The 12,720-nt window shown below is 52.1% G+C and overlaps 1 protein-coding gene across 8 annotated transcripts; it reads left to right on the plus strand.

Moving 5' to 3' along the window:
• Nucleotides 1–776: 776 nt before the first annotated feature.
• SRRT (serrate, RNA effector molecule) lies at nt 777–12,720 on the plus strand. Of its 8 annotated transcripts, none has more exons than XM_070566313.1 (20): nt 777–1,084; nt 1,316–1,455; nt 5,233–5,361; nt 5,618–5,764; nt 6,023–6,211; nt 8,039–8,208; nt 8,341–8,525; nt 8,739–8,837; nt 8,918–9,035; nt 9,187–9,344; nt 9,663–9,724; nt 9,839–9,917; nt 10,223–10,411; nt 10,746–10,919; nt 11,017–11,170; nt 11,352–11,545; nt 11,740–11,896; nt 12,082–12,183; nt 12,305–12,431; nt 12,529–12,720. In XM_070566313.1, the coding sequence occupies exons 2-20, from the start codon at nt 1,334–1,336 to the stop codon at nt 12,602–12,604; spliced, it is 2,631 nt and encodes an 876-aa protein (XP_070422414.1). In that variant the 5' UTR covers nt 777–1,084; nt 1,316–1,333; the 3' UTR covers nt 12,605–12,720. The 8 variants fall into 8 exon arrangements, with proteins under 8 accessions (XP_070422414.1, XP_070422416.1, XP_070422415.1 ...); XM_070566315.1 differs by having other exon boundaries at nt 12,094–12,183; XM_070566314.1 differs by having other exon boundaries at nt 9,190–9,344.

Raw genomic sequence — 12,720 nt, forward strand, 5'->3', positions numbered from 1 at the left:
GGTTCCAAAATGGCAGAACCAAGCTCAGAACCTGGGTTTTCTTAGTCCTGGTCCAGTTTTTTGCAACTCTATCATACACTTTTTTGAATGTAGTTTGGTCTAGACACCAAACACTAGACACTGGTCTCCGTGCCGGGAGCAAAGCTGCAGCAGCATGCTCCGGGGAGGCAGCATTCCCTATTCTTAAGCCTTTCCACTCAATTCACTGAGCAGGACGTGGTATTATCTCTGGGGTGGTGGTGCGTTTCATCTGGGGCAAGCCAAATCCTGCCTGTCTCATCAAAGTACTGGTTGGGAATAAGACTGAGATTTGGCCGTTCTGCTTAAAGATGGGGCGCCTTTGTCGGAGAAGAGCAGGAACAATGGGTTTTCCACGGAGCTCACACCGAGTCACCAATAAAGGCTGGTTCTTTGGTGGGAGCACAAAATGGTGGGAGGGATGCTTTAAAATGGTTGCTTCATCATGCTGAGCGAACGCATTCCCCAAGCCCCGGTGCTGCGCGAGGAGAGGGGCGCAACAACCCAGGAGGAGGTTAGAAGGCGCCCGGAGCAAGCGCGGGCCGGACAACGGCTGGATGGGAACTGGAAAAGACCCAAGACCAAGCCAAGGAAACGTGGCCGTCGCCCTCGGCCCGGAGAAGCGCCCCTTCACGCCCAGAGGGCTCTACCGCCCTCTCGAGGCGGCGCTTGGTCCAGCCGGCTTCCCGTAGGTCTTCTCGCTTGCGCAATTCTCGTCCTGGAAAGCGTGCGAGACTTCCGGGTCCCCGCCCCTTCCCGTCATGCCCCGGTGCTCCCCGTCTTTCCCTCTTTGGTTTAGTTCCAGCTCGGGCCGCGCGGGGGCCGCTCTGCTGTTGGAGGCGGTGTGTCGCCGGTGACGCAGGCGCAGCGCGAGCGGCGCGCGCCGACCGCCCATCGTCGCTGGCCCACCTTCTTCTCGTCGCCTCAGCCCCCTAGCTGAGGGCCCCGCGTCTCCCTCTCACCCTCCTCACCGTCCTCGTCGCGCGCCCGAGGCCGGAGGCGGGCCCAGGTCGCCCGGAAAGCAAGCCCGCCCGAGCGCGAGACTAACGGCCGCGGCCGCTCCCAGGTGGGGGAGGGGAGCGCCCGGAGAGCGGGGCCCGGGGCCCGCGGGGTGGCGGGAGACCGGTGGGGACGAGCGCCGCGTCGGAGCCGCCGACCCGCCGGAGAAGAGGGCTTAGGATGGCGGGGACGGCGGCTGGCTGGCCTGTGTGGAGCGGGGCGGGCGCGCTGCTGCGGAGGGGCGAGCCTTCCCTCCCGTCATTGTTCGGTGCCCTGACCGCCCCTGTCCGGGCTCCAGGCCCCCTGCGACCGCGCCATGGGTGACAGTGATGACGAGTACGATCGCAGGCGCAGGGACAAGTTTAGAAGAGAGCGCAGCGACTATGACCGTTCCAGGGAGAGGGATGAAAGACGGCGAGGGGACGATTGGAATGACCGGTGAGACGCTGCTTTTCCTCAGTTTTGTGCCCCTGTCTCGTTCTGCTGTCTTCCATCCTCATGGCGCTGCCCTTGTAATTTTATCAGGGCGGACCAGGTGAGACCGCTCGTTGTTGGCCGTTTCCTGCGGTTCAGCCTATTTGCTGTTAGCCCAAGAGCTCGCTCTGGCTTGGTTTTGAAATGTCCGGGAGATCAAAGCAATAGAGCTAAGAGAGTTTTGAGTATGAAAAAGCAGTGTTTATACGTGTACTTCAAATGTGCGCATTTTAGTGTTTGTAAATTATATCTCGAGAAGGTGGATTGGAAAAAAGTCATACAGAATTGGCTTGACGGGTGAGGTTGTCAGACCAGTTGCCTGGCAGAATATGGTGAAATTTCTTGTAATTGTCCTGGCTAACATCAGAAGGAGTTCTTTGGAGGGTGATGGTTGGGTTAATTGATTAGGTTTGACTCAGCTAGAGATTAGCTTTCTGGGATGTTCTTGAGTTAATTATAGTTAAGGTGTTTCCATTAAGAAATGTCTAACGTGTTTTTAAATAAAGTAATCAAGATGAGAGGAACTGTGGAAGACTTTTTTAATATAAGGGACATCATAAATATCCAATGAGCTGACGGCACTGGCTCCCTTTGGATTACCAGAAAAAAAGAGTTTGAGGTGACTTACTGTGATAACATTTGTTCATTCAGTATTGTTTTGAAAAAGTGACTAAATCAGTCAGTCTGTCCGTCAGTGAATCTCTTCATCGTGGAGGCTCTATGTGGCTCTTTGTTTTCCTTGGTATTTTCTGAGAAGGAAGGAAATCAGAGATGCTCTTCTGAATTCTGAAGATGGATAAGATGTGGTTATTACCCTTGAGGAGTTTACAGTCTGGGGCTTGAAGTCAGGGACAGAATGGCCTTGGGTATATGCTGCGAGTGAGTGTGTATGAGAGATCGTTATGAAGATGGTAAGCGCTGAGGGAACAGATCTTCTCAGGGAGGGGAGAGCTGCAGGAAAGCGACACTTGGCAAGACTTGGAAAGACGAATGGGAATTCCCCAGACACAGGTGGCGTGAACAGCTTGGAGTTGGGGACATAACGCTGTGTGCAGAAAAGAGCACATATTCTAATGTTTTTAGAGTGGTGGTTCTCAGAGTGTGGCCCACAGACTGTTCAGGATCTGTGAGGTTACATCTGTTTTTATGCTAACATTAAGGGTGGTATTGTCGTTTTCACCGTAGTGACATTTACATTCTTGATGCTATAGCATTGGTGAAAGAAACTGCTGGTGCCTCAGCCAATCCACTTTCACTTAATCATCTTCATGAAGCAGTAGAAATTTTTAATTTTATTAAATTGGATTCTTAACTGCCCACCTTCCTCTACTTTATATGTGGGACGCCTGCCACAGCATGGCGTGCCGAGCGGTGCCATGTCCATACCTGGGATCCAAACTGGCGAACCCTGGGCCACCGAAGCAGAACATGCACACTTAACTGTTGCCCCACCGGACCAGCCCCCCCCCCCCTTTTTTTTTTATTTTAAAGATTGGCACCTGAGCTAACATCTGCTGCCAATTTTCTTTTTTTTTCCTTCTTCTTTCCAAAGCCCCCCGGTACATAGTTGTGCATTTTAGTTGTGGGTCCCTCTAGTTGTGGCACGTGGGATGCCACCTCAACATGGCCCGATGAGTGGTGCCATGTCCGCGCCCAGGATCCGAACCAGTGAAACCCTGGACTGCTGAAGTGGAGTGCGCGAACTTAACCACTCGGCCATGGGGCCGGCCCCTGTACATCGTTTTAACACACGTGATGAATGAAAAGTATGCGTAAAGCACTTCTGCATACAGGAGTACAGTGGCTACCTTGAGGAAGAGTATTTGTGGGATTGAGTTGCGAGCTGAACTATTTTTTTTGTGGGATGTCATTTTTACCTGAATGAAAGACTGTCAAATAGTGGTTATTCATATTTGGGTATTTGACAGACATTTTCTTGAAAACAGACTAAGAGAACCTGTTACTTCAAGGAAATTTGTCAGTTTTGTTGCAAGTGGGAAAGTGAAACATTCCAGTGAAAACTGAAATTATGGAAAACTTGTATCTACCAGTGTGAGCTTGACAGTATCCCATTACTTAAAGGCTCTTCTGAGGAGATACGTAGTGATACTAGTGAGCGTGATGTTTTGATATTGTATAAAAAGATGTGTCAAGATCCATTCAAAGAGCCAGGTAGAACAATAGATTTGAATGTAGCAGAGTACAGAATGTTCATTGATTGGGTTTCAGATTCAACATGGCAACTAGCCTTTAAGAAGCTCTTTCGTCAAGTTTTGGGTGGTATGGAAGAATGTCCCCAGTTATCTGAAAAGGCTCTTCAAGTATTCCTTTTTCCAACTACGTATCTGTGAGGCCAGATTTTCTTCATGTTTTTCAAGCAAACAACATATTATAACAGATTGAATGTAGAAGCAAATGTGAGAATCCAACTGTCTCTTAAGCCAGACTTTGGAAAGATTTGTAAATGTAAAACAATCCACTTTTTTCACTGAAGTTTTTTTGGAAATAGGCATTTTTCATAAAAAGATGCAGTTTATGTTAATATTTAACTTCAAAATTAATAGGCATTATTTTTTTTCTGTTCTGATTTTGAGTATAGTATTCAAATGTGAGTGGAATTATGGCTAGATATAACCCACATAAGCAAAAGCTCTTTATTTATTTATTTATTTTTTGAGGAAGATTAGCCCTGTGCTAACATCTGCTGCCAATCCTCATCTTTTTGCTGAGGAAGACTGGCCCTGAGCTAACATCCGTGCCCATCTTCCTCTACTTTATATGTGGGACGCCTACCACAGCATGGCTTGCCAAGTGGTGCCGTGTCAGCACCCGGCGTCCGAACCAGCGAATTCCGGGCCACCAAGAAGCAGAACCTATGGACTTAACCACCGCTGGGCGGGCCCCGCAAAAGCTCTTTAATCTTCAACAATTTTTAAGAGTGTAAAGGGATCCCAAGACCAAAAAGTTTGAAACCCACTGGGTTAGAGCAAGGATTTCCTTTTTCTATTTCGTTAAGATGGGGATGGAGGTGATTTGTGATGGTTAAGACTGGTGGAGAGGCTGGAATGACACCCAGGAACCAAGGTTTTGAACAGTGTTGTGTATTTAAGCAAGGGCATTTAAGCAAGGGCATGGCATCAGCAGATTTGTGTTTGGGAAAGAGCACTTTGACAGTAGAGAAGGGGGAGAGACCAGGGGCTGGTAACCAAAACCAATGCTGCAGTTACAGGAGGAATGACCAGGATCAGGCACATGGGCTAGGGCACAGTGTCTGGGGATGGCAGGGAAGAGGACAGTTTTAATAGGCTTTGAGGCAGAGGATCAACAAGCTTGTAACAAATAAGGGTGACACTCGGTGACTGGATGCGTGGTGATACGTTGATATAACTGAGAGTGGACAAGGAGGATGGAAGCAAGTTTGGGCCCATAGTGGTAGAAATAATAGGCTCAGTTGTGACATGCGGAACGTTAGGTGACAGTGGCCGTCTAGCGGGGGATTGTTGATGTTGGTCCTGAGCTCAGGAAAAAGGCCAGATTGGAGGGAGAGTTGGAGAGCCATCAGTTTGTGGGTAATGGCTAAGTGATGGAAGTAGGCAAGGGTCTTTTTCTGTTTGGAGAGTAGTTTCATGATTTTAGGCTTTTAGTCTGGTGTCTCAGATAGGACACGAAGTCCCTGTCCAGGAGTGTAAACTCAGGTTATCTAGCGGTGCCTTACTTACTGCTGCTCGTCCTGGTCTCCAGAGAGTGGGACCGTGGCCGGGAGCGCCGCAGTCGGGGTGAATATCGCGACTATGACCGGAATCGGCGAGAGCGCTTCTCTCCTCCCCGCCACGAGCTCAGCCCCCCGCAGAAGCGCATGCGTCGAGACTGGTGAGATGGCAACAGTTTCCCTGTCTCCTCTCCTTGCTCTCAGTTCCACCTGGGCCTCCGCTGTCTTCCCTCACTTCTGCTGAGAACTTTATGTGTCCTTTCCTTTTCTCAAACTTGCTATAAACCCACTTTCTTGTCCCTTTAAACCTTTGGGCGAGAGACCATGTTCCATATGCCCTTCCCTGTGTCGCATCCTCCTTCGTGCTCTGGGAGATGATTCCTTCTCTGTCTGACTTTTGTGTCCCCCCACCCTCAGGGATGAGCACAGCTCTGACCCATACCACAGTGGCTATGAGATGCCCTATGCTGGGGGGGGTGGGGGCCCAACTTATGGCCCCCCTCAGCCCTGGGGCCACCCAGACGTCCACATCATGCAGCATCATGTTCTGCCTATCCAGGCCAGGTAAAGACCTGGGGTTCGGGGGTTCCTTGGGAGAAGGGAGTTGGTAGGCTAGGGGGATGGACTTGGGGTTGCTACAGCCTGTGGCTGGAGCCAGGAAGTGGGTTAGGCACACAGAGCAGAGCCTGGGGGGGTGGTAGCAGTTGGTGCCTGGGGTGATGTCCATGGTGGGCAAAGGAAGGGGGCAGCTGGCTACCTTGGCCCCCCCATCCCCCACCCTCTTCCCCTACAACCAAGACTTCCTGACCGGGCCCCCCCCAGGCTGGGCAGCATTGCAGAGATCGACTTGGGTGTGCCACCACCGGTGATGAAGACCTTCAAGGAGTTTCTCCTGTCATTGGATGACTCTGTGGATGAGACCGAGGCAGTTAAGCGCTATAATGACTACAAGCTGGATTTTCGAAGGCAGCAGATGCAGGATTTCTTCCTGGCTCATAAAGATGAGGAGTGGTGAGTGCCCCTACCCTCCTGCTGTCTTTTCCCTGGCATGTTTCCCCTGGCCCCGCCAGTGGAGCCTGCAGCCCTGTCCTCTTCCCATTTTCCCCAATCCAGAACTTCCTGGGGGTGGGGGATGGGAATACAGCAGCACTGGCTGATGGGTTCTCCTCGTCACTTCAGTGTCTGCCACGGCCCCCCATCTCCCTTCCCCACTGTCCTCAGTGAGTGGGACACCTCCAGGCAGCTGGCCAGAGCCACCTGTTCCCTTGGGGCAGCAGACAGACTGCTTCCCACTTGCTGATATTGGGTCATTGTCATCCCTGATCGCCGGGACCCTGTGTGGCTGTGGCGTCCTCCCAAAAGCAACGAGTGAATCCAGACAAGAAAATCAAAGATCTCAGGGTCGTTTGACAGAAAAAGAATTTTAATTTTTTTCCTTTTGTGGATGTTTTAATTTTAATCAACCATCTTTTCCCCCCTTCCTGCTCCTCCTCCTCCTCATCCTCTTTCTGCTCCTCCTCCTTGAAAAGAGCCAGAACTGGGAACTACACCCGCCCATCGACGGAGCTCGGAGCAAACCCACCTCCACCCCCACCATACCCAGCCCATACATGAGCCCCCTGGGCTGACCGCGCTGCCCCGGCCAGGCAGACAGGCAGGGCACTGCTGTGCACAATGCAGCGGTTTAGCTGAATGTGATTGCTCAGGCAGTTAGTCAGTCAGGGCCCCACCGCGGAGTCCCGCCGGGGTGGGGCATCCGGGCCGGGACGCCCCAGCCAGGAGCCAGCCGGTGCCCACCTGCCAGCATGGGCCCTGGGCGCGGCTAGTTAAATCTTGAGCTCTGTTTGACCAAGCGGCCAAGGTAAAGATCCTGGAGGTGACGCCTGCGGCTTTCCTTTGCTCTTATTCTCAACTCGTGGTTCTGTTCTGTCTTTCACTGTCCCCTCTTTCTTCTCTCTCTGTCCCTTTGTCTCAGTCTTTCATGTACCTTTCATTCTTTCTCTGTCCCTGTTCTTGCTCCCTGCCTAACACTTCCTTCCTGATTTACTCTGTTGTTGTTTCTCAGTCTAATCTTTAGTTTTTCCCTTTGTTTTTGATTTCTGGGACTTTTACACTTTCTCTTTCTCCTTTTTCTCATATTCTTTAATTTCTTCTGTTTTTTCCCCCAAGGTCCTCCTACTTTAAATGTTCTCTTTTCATGCTCCCCCTCCCCCCTCCTCTCGCTCTCCCTGTGGGCAGTACCTAAGGTTATAAGGGCACTTTCGTTTCTCCCTTTGGTCTCTCCCTGTCCCTTTACCATCTGCTTGTCTTCCCAAGGGGGGAGAAAGGTATCCTGCCTTTTTGGCTTTTCCTATCTGGTGCATTTCAGGTTTCCCTCTGTCTTCCACCTAGGGATGGAGGGAGTTGGTGGGAGCAGTCCTTTTAATGACTCTAGTTTGGGGTTGGCGAGGAGAGGGAGGTTCTTTGGAGCCTGTATTTCCTAAGCCTTCCTCTCAGAAGCTTTGGGAAACTACACTTTTTAAAGTTAGTGTTTCCCAGAGACTTAAGGCAATCAGTCTGCCTCTCCAGTCCTGGCCTCGCCCTGTAGTCATTGCTTTTCCCAAATCCAGAGCTCTTAGTTCTTGGCTCTCCCCCAAATCTTCTCCGAGCATAACCTGTGCTTCCTTTTGGGGGTATTGGGTGGTTCTAATGCACCGCTCTCCCCAGTCTCTCTGCTTTTAATCTTTTGTGGGTGTGAGAGGATGGGGGCTATGCCCTAACTTTCTTGGGCCCCTCCCCATGTCCTGGCCCTGGCCTCCAGTGACTATTTTGTCTCTTCCCTCCTCCCTTCCTTCCCAGGTTTCGCTCTAAGTACCACCCAGATGAGGTGGGGAAGCGTAGGCAGGAGGCCCGGGGGGCCCTGCAAAACCGCCTGAGGGTATTCCTGTCCCTCATGGAGAGTGGCTGGTTTGATAATCTTCTCCTGGACATAGACAAAGCTGATGCCATTGTCAAGATGCTGGATGCAGGTGTGTGGATTGGGAGAGGTGGGGGTGTCTGGCGACCAAGGTCTTGGTTGGGAAACAGAAGTAGGTTGACACAAAGCCAAAGGCTGAAGGCCAGGGCCCTTGGATTGTGACCTTTGCTCCCTTTGTTGGTAGCTGTGATTAAGATGGAAGGAGGTACAGAGAATGACCTACGCATCCTGGAGCAAGAGGAGGAGGAGGAACAGGCAGGAAAGCCCGGGGAGCCTAGCAAGAAAGAGGAAGGCCGGGCTGGACCAGGCCTGGGGGATGGAGAGCGCAAGGCCAACGACAAGGATGACAAGAAAGAAGATGGCACACAGGTCCGAGTGCTGGGCCTCTGGGTGCTGCCTCTGAGGGCCTGCGAGGAGGGAGCTGCCTGGGTGGTGGTGGGCTCCAGAGAAGCTGGAACTAGGGGGTTGTGTATTGGGTGGAGGAGAGGTGAATTTCTGGGCTCAGTTGTAGAGGATGGGAGGGGCCCTCTGATAGAGGTTGAAGGGAACGTCGACATCCTCAGTGATTGTCTCCACCTGTAGGCTGAAAATGACAGTTCTAGTGATGACAAAACTAAGAAATCCGAGGGTGATGGGGAAAAGGAAGAGAAGAAAGACGACTCTGAGAAAGAAGCCAAAAAGGTAGGGTAGCTGTTGCATGGGGTCACTGGCAGGGCTGGGGCCTCCTGTCTCCTCACCGCCTCTGGCTGTGGCTCTCACAGAGCAGCAAGAAGCGGAACAGGAAGCACAGTGGTGAGGACAGCTTTGACGAGGGCAGTGTGTCGGAGTCCGAGTCGGAGTCCGAGAGCGGCCAAGCAGAGGAGGAGAAGGAGGATGCAGGTGGGTTTTGCTTTCTGTTTCTAGTCCATTCTTTCCTACTGAACAGGTGGGGGGGTGAGAAATTGTTGGGGGTTGGGGGTTTGACAACCTCTATATCGTCCACTGCAAAATCACTGATAAAAATTCATCAACTCCCACCACTTCTGCTTAGAAGAAGCACTCAAAGAAAAGGAGAAGCCCAAGGAAGAAGAAAGGGAGAAGCCTAAGGACACCCCTGGGCTGGAGTGTAAGCCCCGGCCACTGCATAAGACTTGCTCTCTCTTCATGCGCAACATCGCCCCCAACATCTCCCGGGCTGAGATCATTTCTGTGAGTGGCGAAAATGGTGTTGGGGTGGGGCTGACAGCTAGGGCACGGCTGGGACAGGATGATCTGGCACTGCTTCTGACACATATCCCTACTTCTCTAATAGGGAGGCCCTCTTTCCATGGGCCCATGCCCTTCGAGGGCTGACCCTGATGGCACGATTTGCTTTCGAGTGCTGTTATTCTTAAGCCCTTTATTGGTTTTTTCTTGCCCGAGTAAAGTTGTAAAGGCAGTCCCCCAGGGTTCCGAGAACATGGGGAATGGAGGACGAAGTGAATCCCTGAATCACTAAATGGGGTTTCTGTTCCTCTGCTTTTCCAGCTTTGTAAAAGATATCCAGGCTTTATGCGTGTGGCACTGTCGGAGCCTCAGCCCGAGAGGAGGTGAGGGATGGAAAGAAGTGTGACCCTGGATTAGTTGAAGAAAAGGTGCAGGGAAGGTTAATGGCCAACAACATCTGCACCCCAGGATTATGCTGATTTTTCTTTCTTGTATAGGTTTTTCCGGCGTGGCTGGGTGACCTTTGACCGCAGTGTTAACATCAAGGAGATTTGTTGGAACCTGCAGAATATTCGAGTGAGTGCTGGGAGTGGGACTATTTTGAGGAAGAGAAAGTGGGGCGCTCCATGCCGCACACACCTCTGATTCCCTTGTTCGTTGATTGCTTCATTCATTCTGCCCCCTATTTCATCCATTCAGTCTGCTCACATTAACTATATACTTCCATCTCTGGGCCAGGCTCCAGGCCTGTGACCGGGAACAAGACACGCCTGGTCCTTGTCCTCAGGGTGCTCACGGTCTAATCACTCTGCCCTCAGTAGGGCCAGCCTTTGAGTTGCCATTTCTTGGGCAAGTGTTGGTAAGCTCTCTGTTCCCTCCAGCTCCGAGAGTGTGAGCTGAGCCCTGGCGTGAACAGAGACCTGACCCGTCGCGTCCGCAACATCAACGGCATCACCCAACACAAGCAGATAGTGCGCAATGACATCAAGCTGGCCGCCAAGCTGATCCATACGCTGGACGACAGGACTCAGCTCTGGGCCTCTGAGCCCGGGACACCTCCTCTGCCAACAGTCAGTCACTTCCCATGGGGCTTTTTCAAAAGCAGCTGATACCACCTCATGTGTGGGCACCTCTGGCATTGACCCTTATACCCACACGCTTGTTTGCCTCTGTCGGGGAGCACCTCTTGCTTCCAACAGAACAGACTGGCGTTAGTGATGATTTGTATGTTAGGGTGGACCAAATACAAGAATGAAGACAAATAACGAGGCAACGATTATAGTTAGGCCGAGTGGGCCCTGAGCTCCTGCTGCACCTTGCCTCTCATGTGAGGGGGGCTTCCTAGGCTGCCTACCCTGAGGGCTTTTCTCTGCCTCACTTGCCCCATATCTCCCTTCCTCCCAGAGTCTGCCCTCTCAGAACCCAATCTTGAAGAATATCACCGACTATCTGATCGAGGAAGTGAGTGCCGAGGAGGAGGAGCTGCTGGGGAGCAGTGGGGGGGCCCCCCCTGAGGAGCCCCCTAAGGAAGGGAACCCAGCAGAGATCAACGTGGAACGGGATGAGAAGCTTATCAAGGTGCCAGCGAGAGCAGAGTGTGGGGTGTGCGAGAGCCTGGCTCGGGGCAGCAAAGGGGCCAGAGTGTGGTGAACTCACGGCTTCTTGTTTCTCTTAGGTTTTGGACAAACTCCTTCTCTATTTGCGCATTGTGCATTCCCTGGATTATTATAACACGTGCGAGTACCCCAATGAGGATGAAATGCCCAACCGTTGTGGCATCATCCATGTTCGGGGGCCCATGCCACCCAACCGCATCAGTCATGGAGAAGGTGAGCTCCCAGCTCCCCCCGCTCCTGATTCCCCTTTGGTCTCCCTTTCTCCCCAGCTGCCTCTGGTCTTAGTTCTCCTCTGGAGGCAGTGCTCCGCCACCCTCTTCTCTAATCCCATTTGTATTCCTTGCTTCTGGCTCCCTTCTCCAACCTGCTGTCGGTGTCTGTTCCCAAACCACAGTGCTAGAGTGGCAGAAGACATTTGAGGAGAAGCTGACTCCGCTGCTGAGTGTGCGGGAATCTCTTTCAGAGGAAGAGGCTCAGAAGATGGGTCGCAAAGACCCTGAGCAGGAAGTGGAAAAGTTTGTCACCTCTAACACCCAGGAACTGGGCAAGGATAAGTGGCTGTGCCCTCTCAGTGGCAAGAAATTCAAGGTCTGGAATATTAGAGAGTTGTGTGTTAAAATGGTGGGAGGTGGGGGTTGAGCCATGAAGCCGCCTCAAGGCCTGGGGAGGAAATTGCTTAGTGGGATTGGTGAGAGGGGAGGTTGATTACCCTTCCAGATTGGGTCTGGGGTTACGGAAGCCCCATTGCTGCTCTGTTCTGACCCTCTCCTCTTTTCACCCAGGGCCCTGAGTTTGTACGGAAACATATCTTTAACAAGCATGCAGAGAAAATTGAGGAAGTGAAGAAGGAGGTGGCCTTTTTTAACAACTTTCTCACTGATGCCAAGCGCCCAGCTCTGCCTGAGATCAAGCCAGCTCAGCCACCTGGCCCTGCCCAGAGTAAGATACGATCCGTGAGAGTCTGCCACATTCCTCTCCCTGGACCATTGAGACTCCTGGTTCTCCAAATCTGTCTACCCTACCCTCAGGCCACATTCTTAAAAGCCAGTTGTCATTGTCCTGTTGTCTCCGTGTGTGTGTCTGTCCCCCCCCCCCCGCAGTAATTCATGTCCCTGTCCGTGTTGTACTCCCCCCAGGCCTGACTCCGGGACTCCCCTACCCACACCAGACTCCCCAGGGCCTGATGCCCTATGGTCAGCCTCGGCCCCCCATTTTGGGATATGGAGGTAAGCATAAGGGGGAGCTGAAAGAGTGGCTTGGTGGTTGTGAGGGGCTGGTAGAAAGAAAACTTAGCTGGGATGTAGTTGAGGTCATAGTTTTCCAACTCAACACTGATCTTTCTCATAGCTGGTGCTGTGCGCCCTGCAGTCCCCACAGGAGGGCCTCCATACCCGCATGCCCCCTATGGTGCTGGCCGAGGGAACTATGATGCCTTCCGAGGCCAGGGAGGTTATCCTGGAAAACCTCGAAACAGGTGAGAATGAGCCAGGATGCCCAGGCTTTCTTGCCTCTTCAAACTCTTTCAGGGACCCTCAACTCTCATGCCATCTTACCTCTTTCTTATCTCACAGGATGGTCCGTGGAGACCCACGGGCCATTGTGGAATATCGTGACCTGGATGCTCCAGATGATGTGGATTTCTTTTGAGCCGCCTACTTTTCCTTATTCCTGATATCATCTGTACTTCTGACTGCCTTGTCCCATCCAGCTCTGAGAATTTTTTGTACGTTCAGCCCTACTGCCAATAAAAGCACTTCCACAGA

The sequence above is a fragment of the Equus przewalskii genome, chromosome 12 (genome assembly GCF_037783145.1).
Source record: "Equus przewalskii isolate Varuska chromosome 12, EquPr2, whole genome shotgun sequence".
Lineage (NCBI taxonomy): Eukaryota > Metazoa > Chordata > Mammalia > Perissodactyla > Equidae > Equus > Equus przewalskii.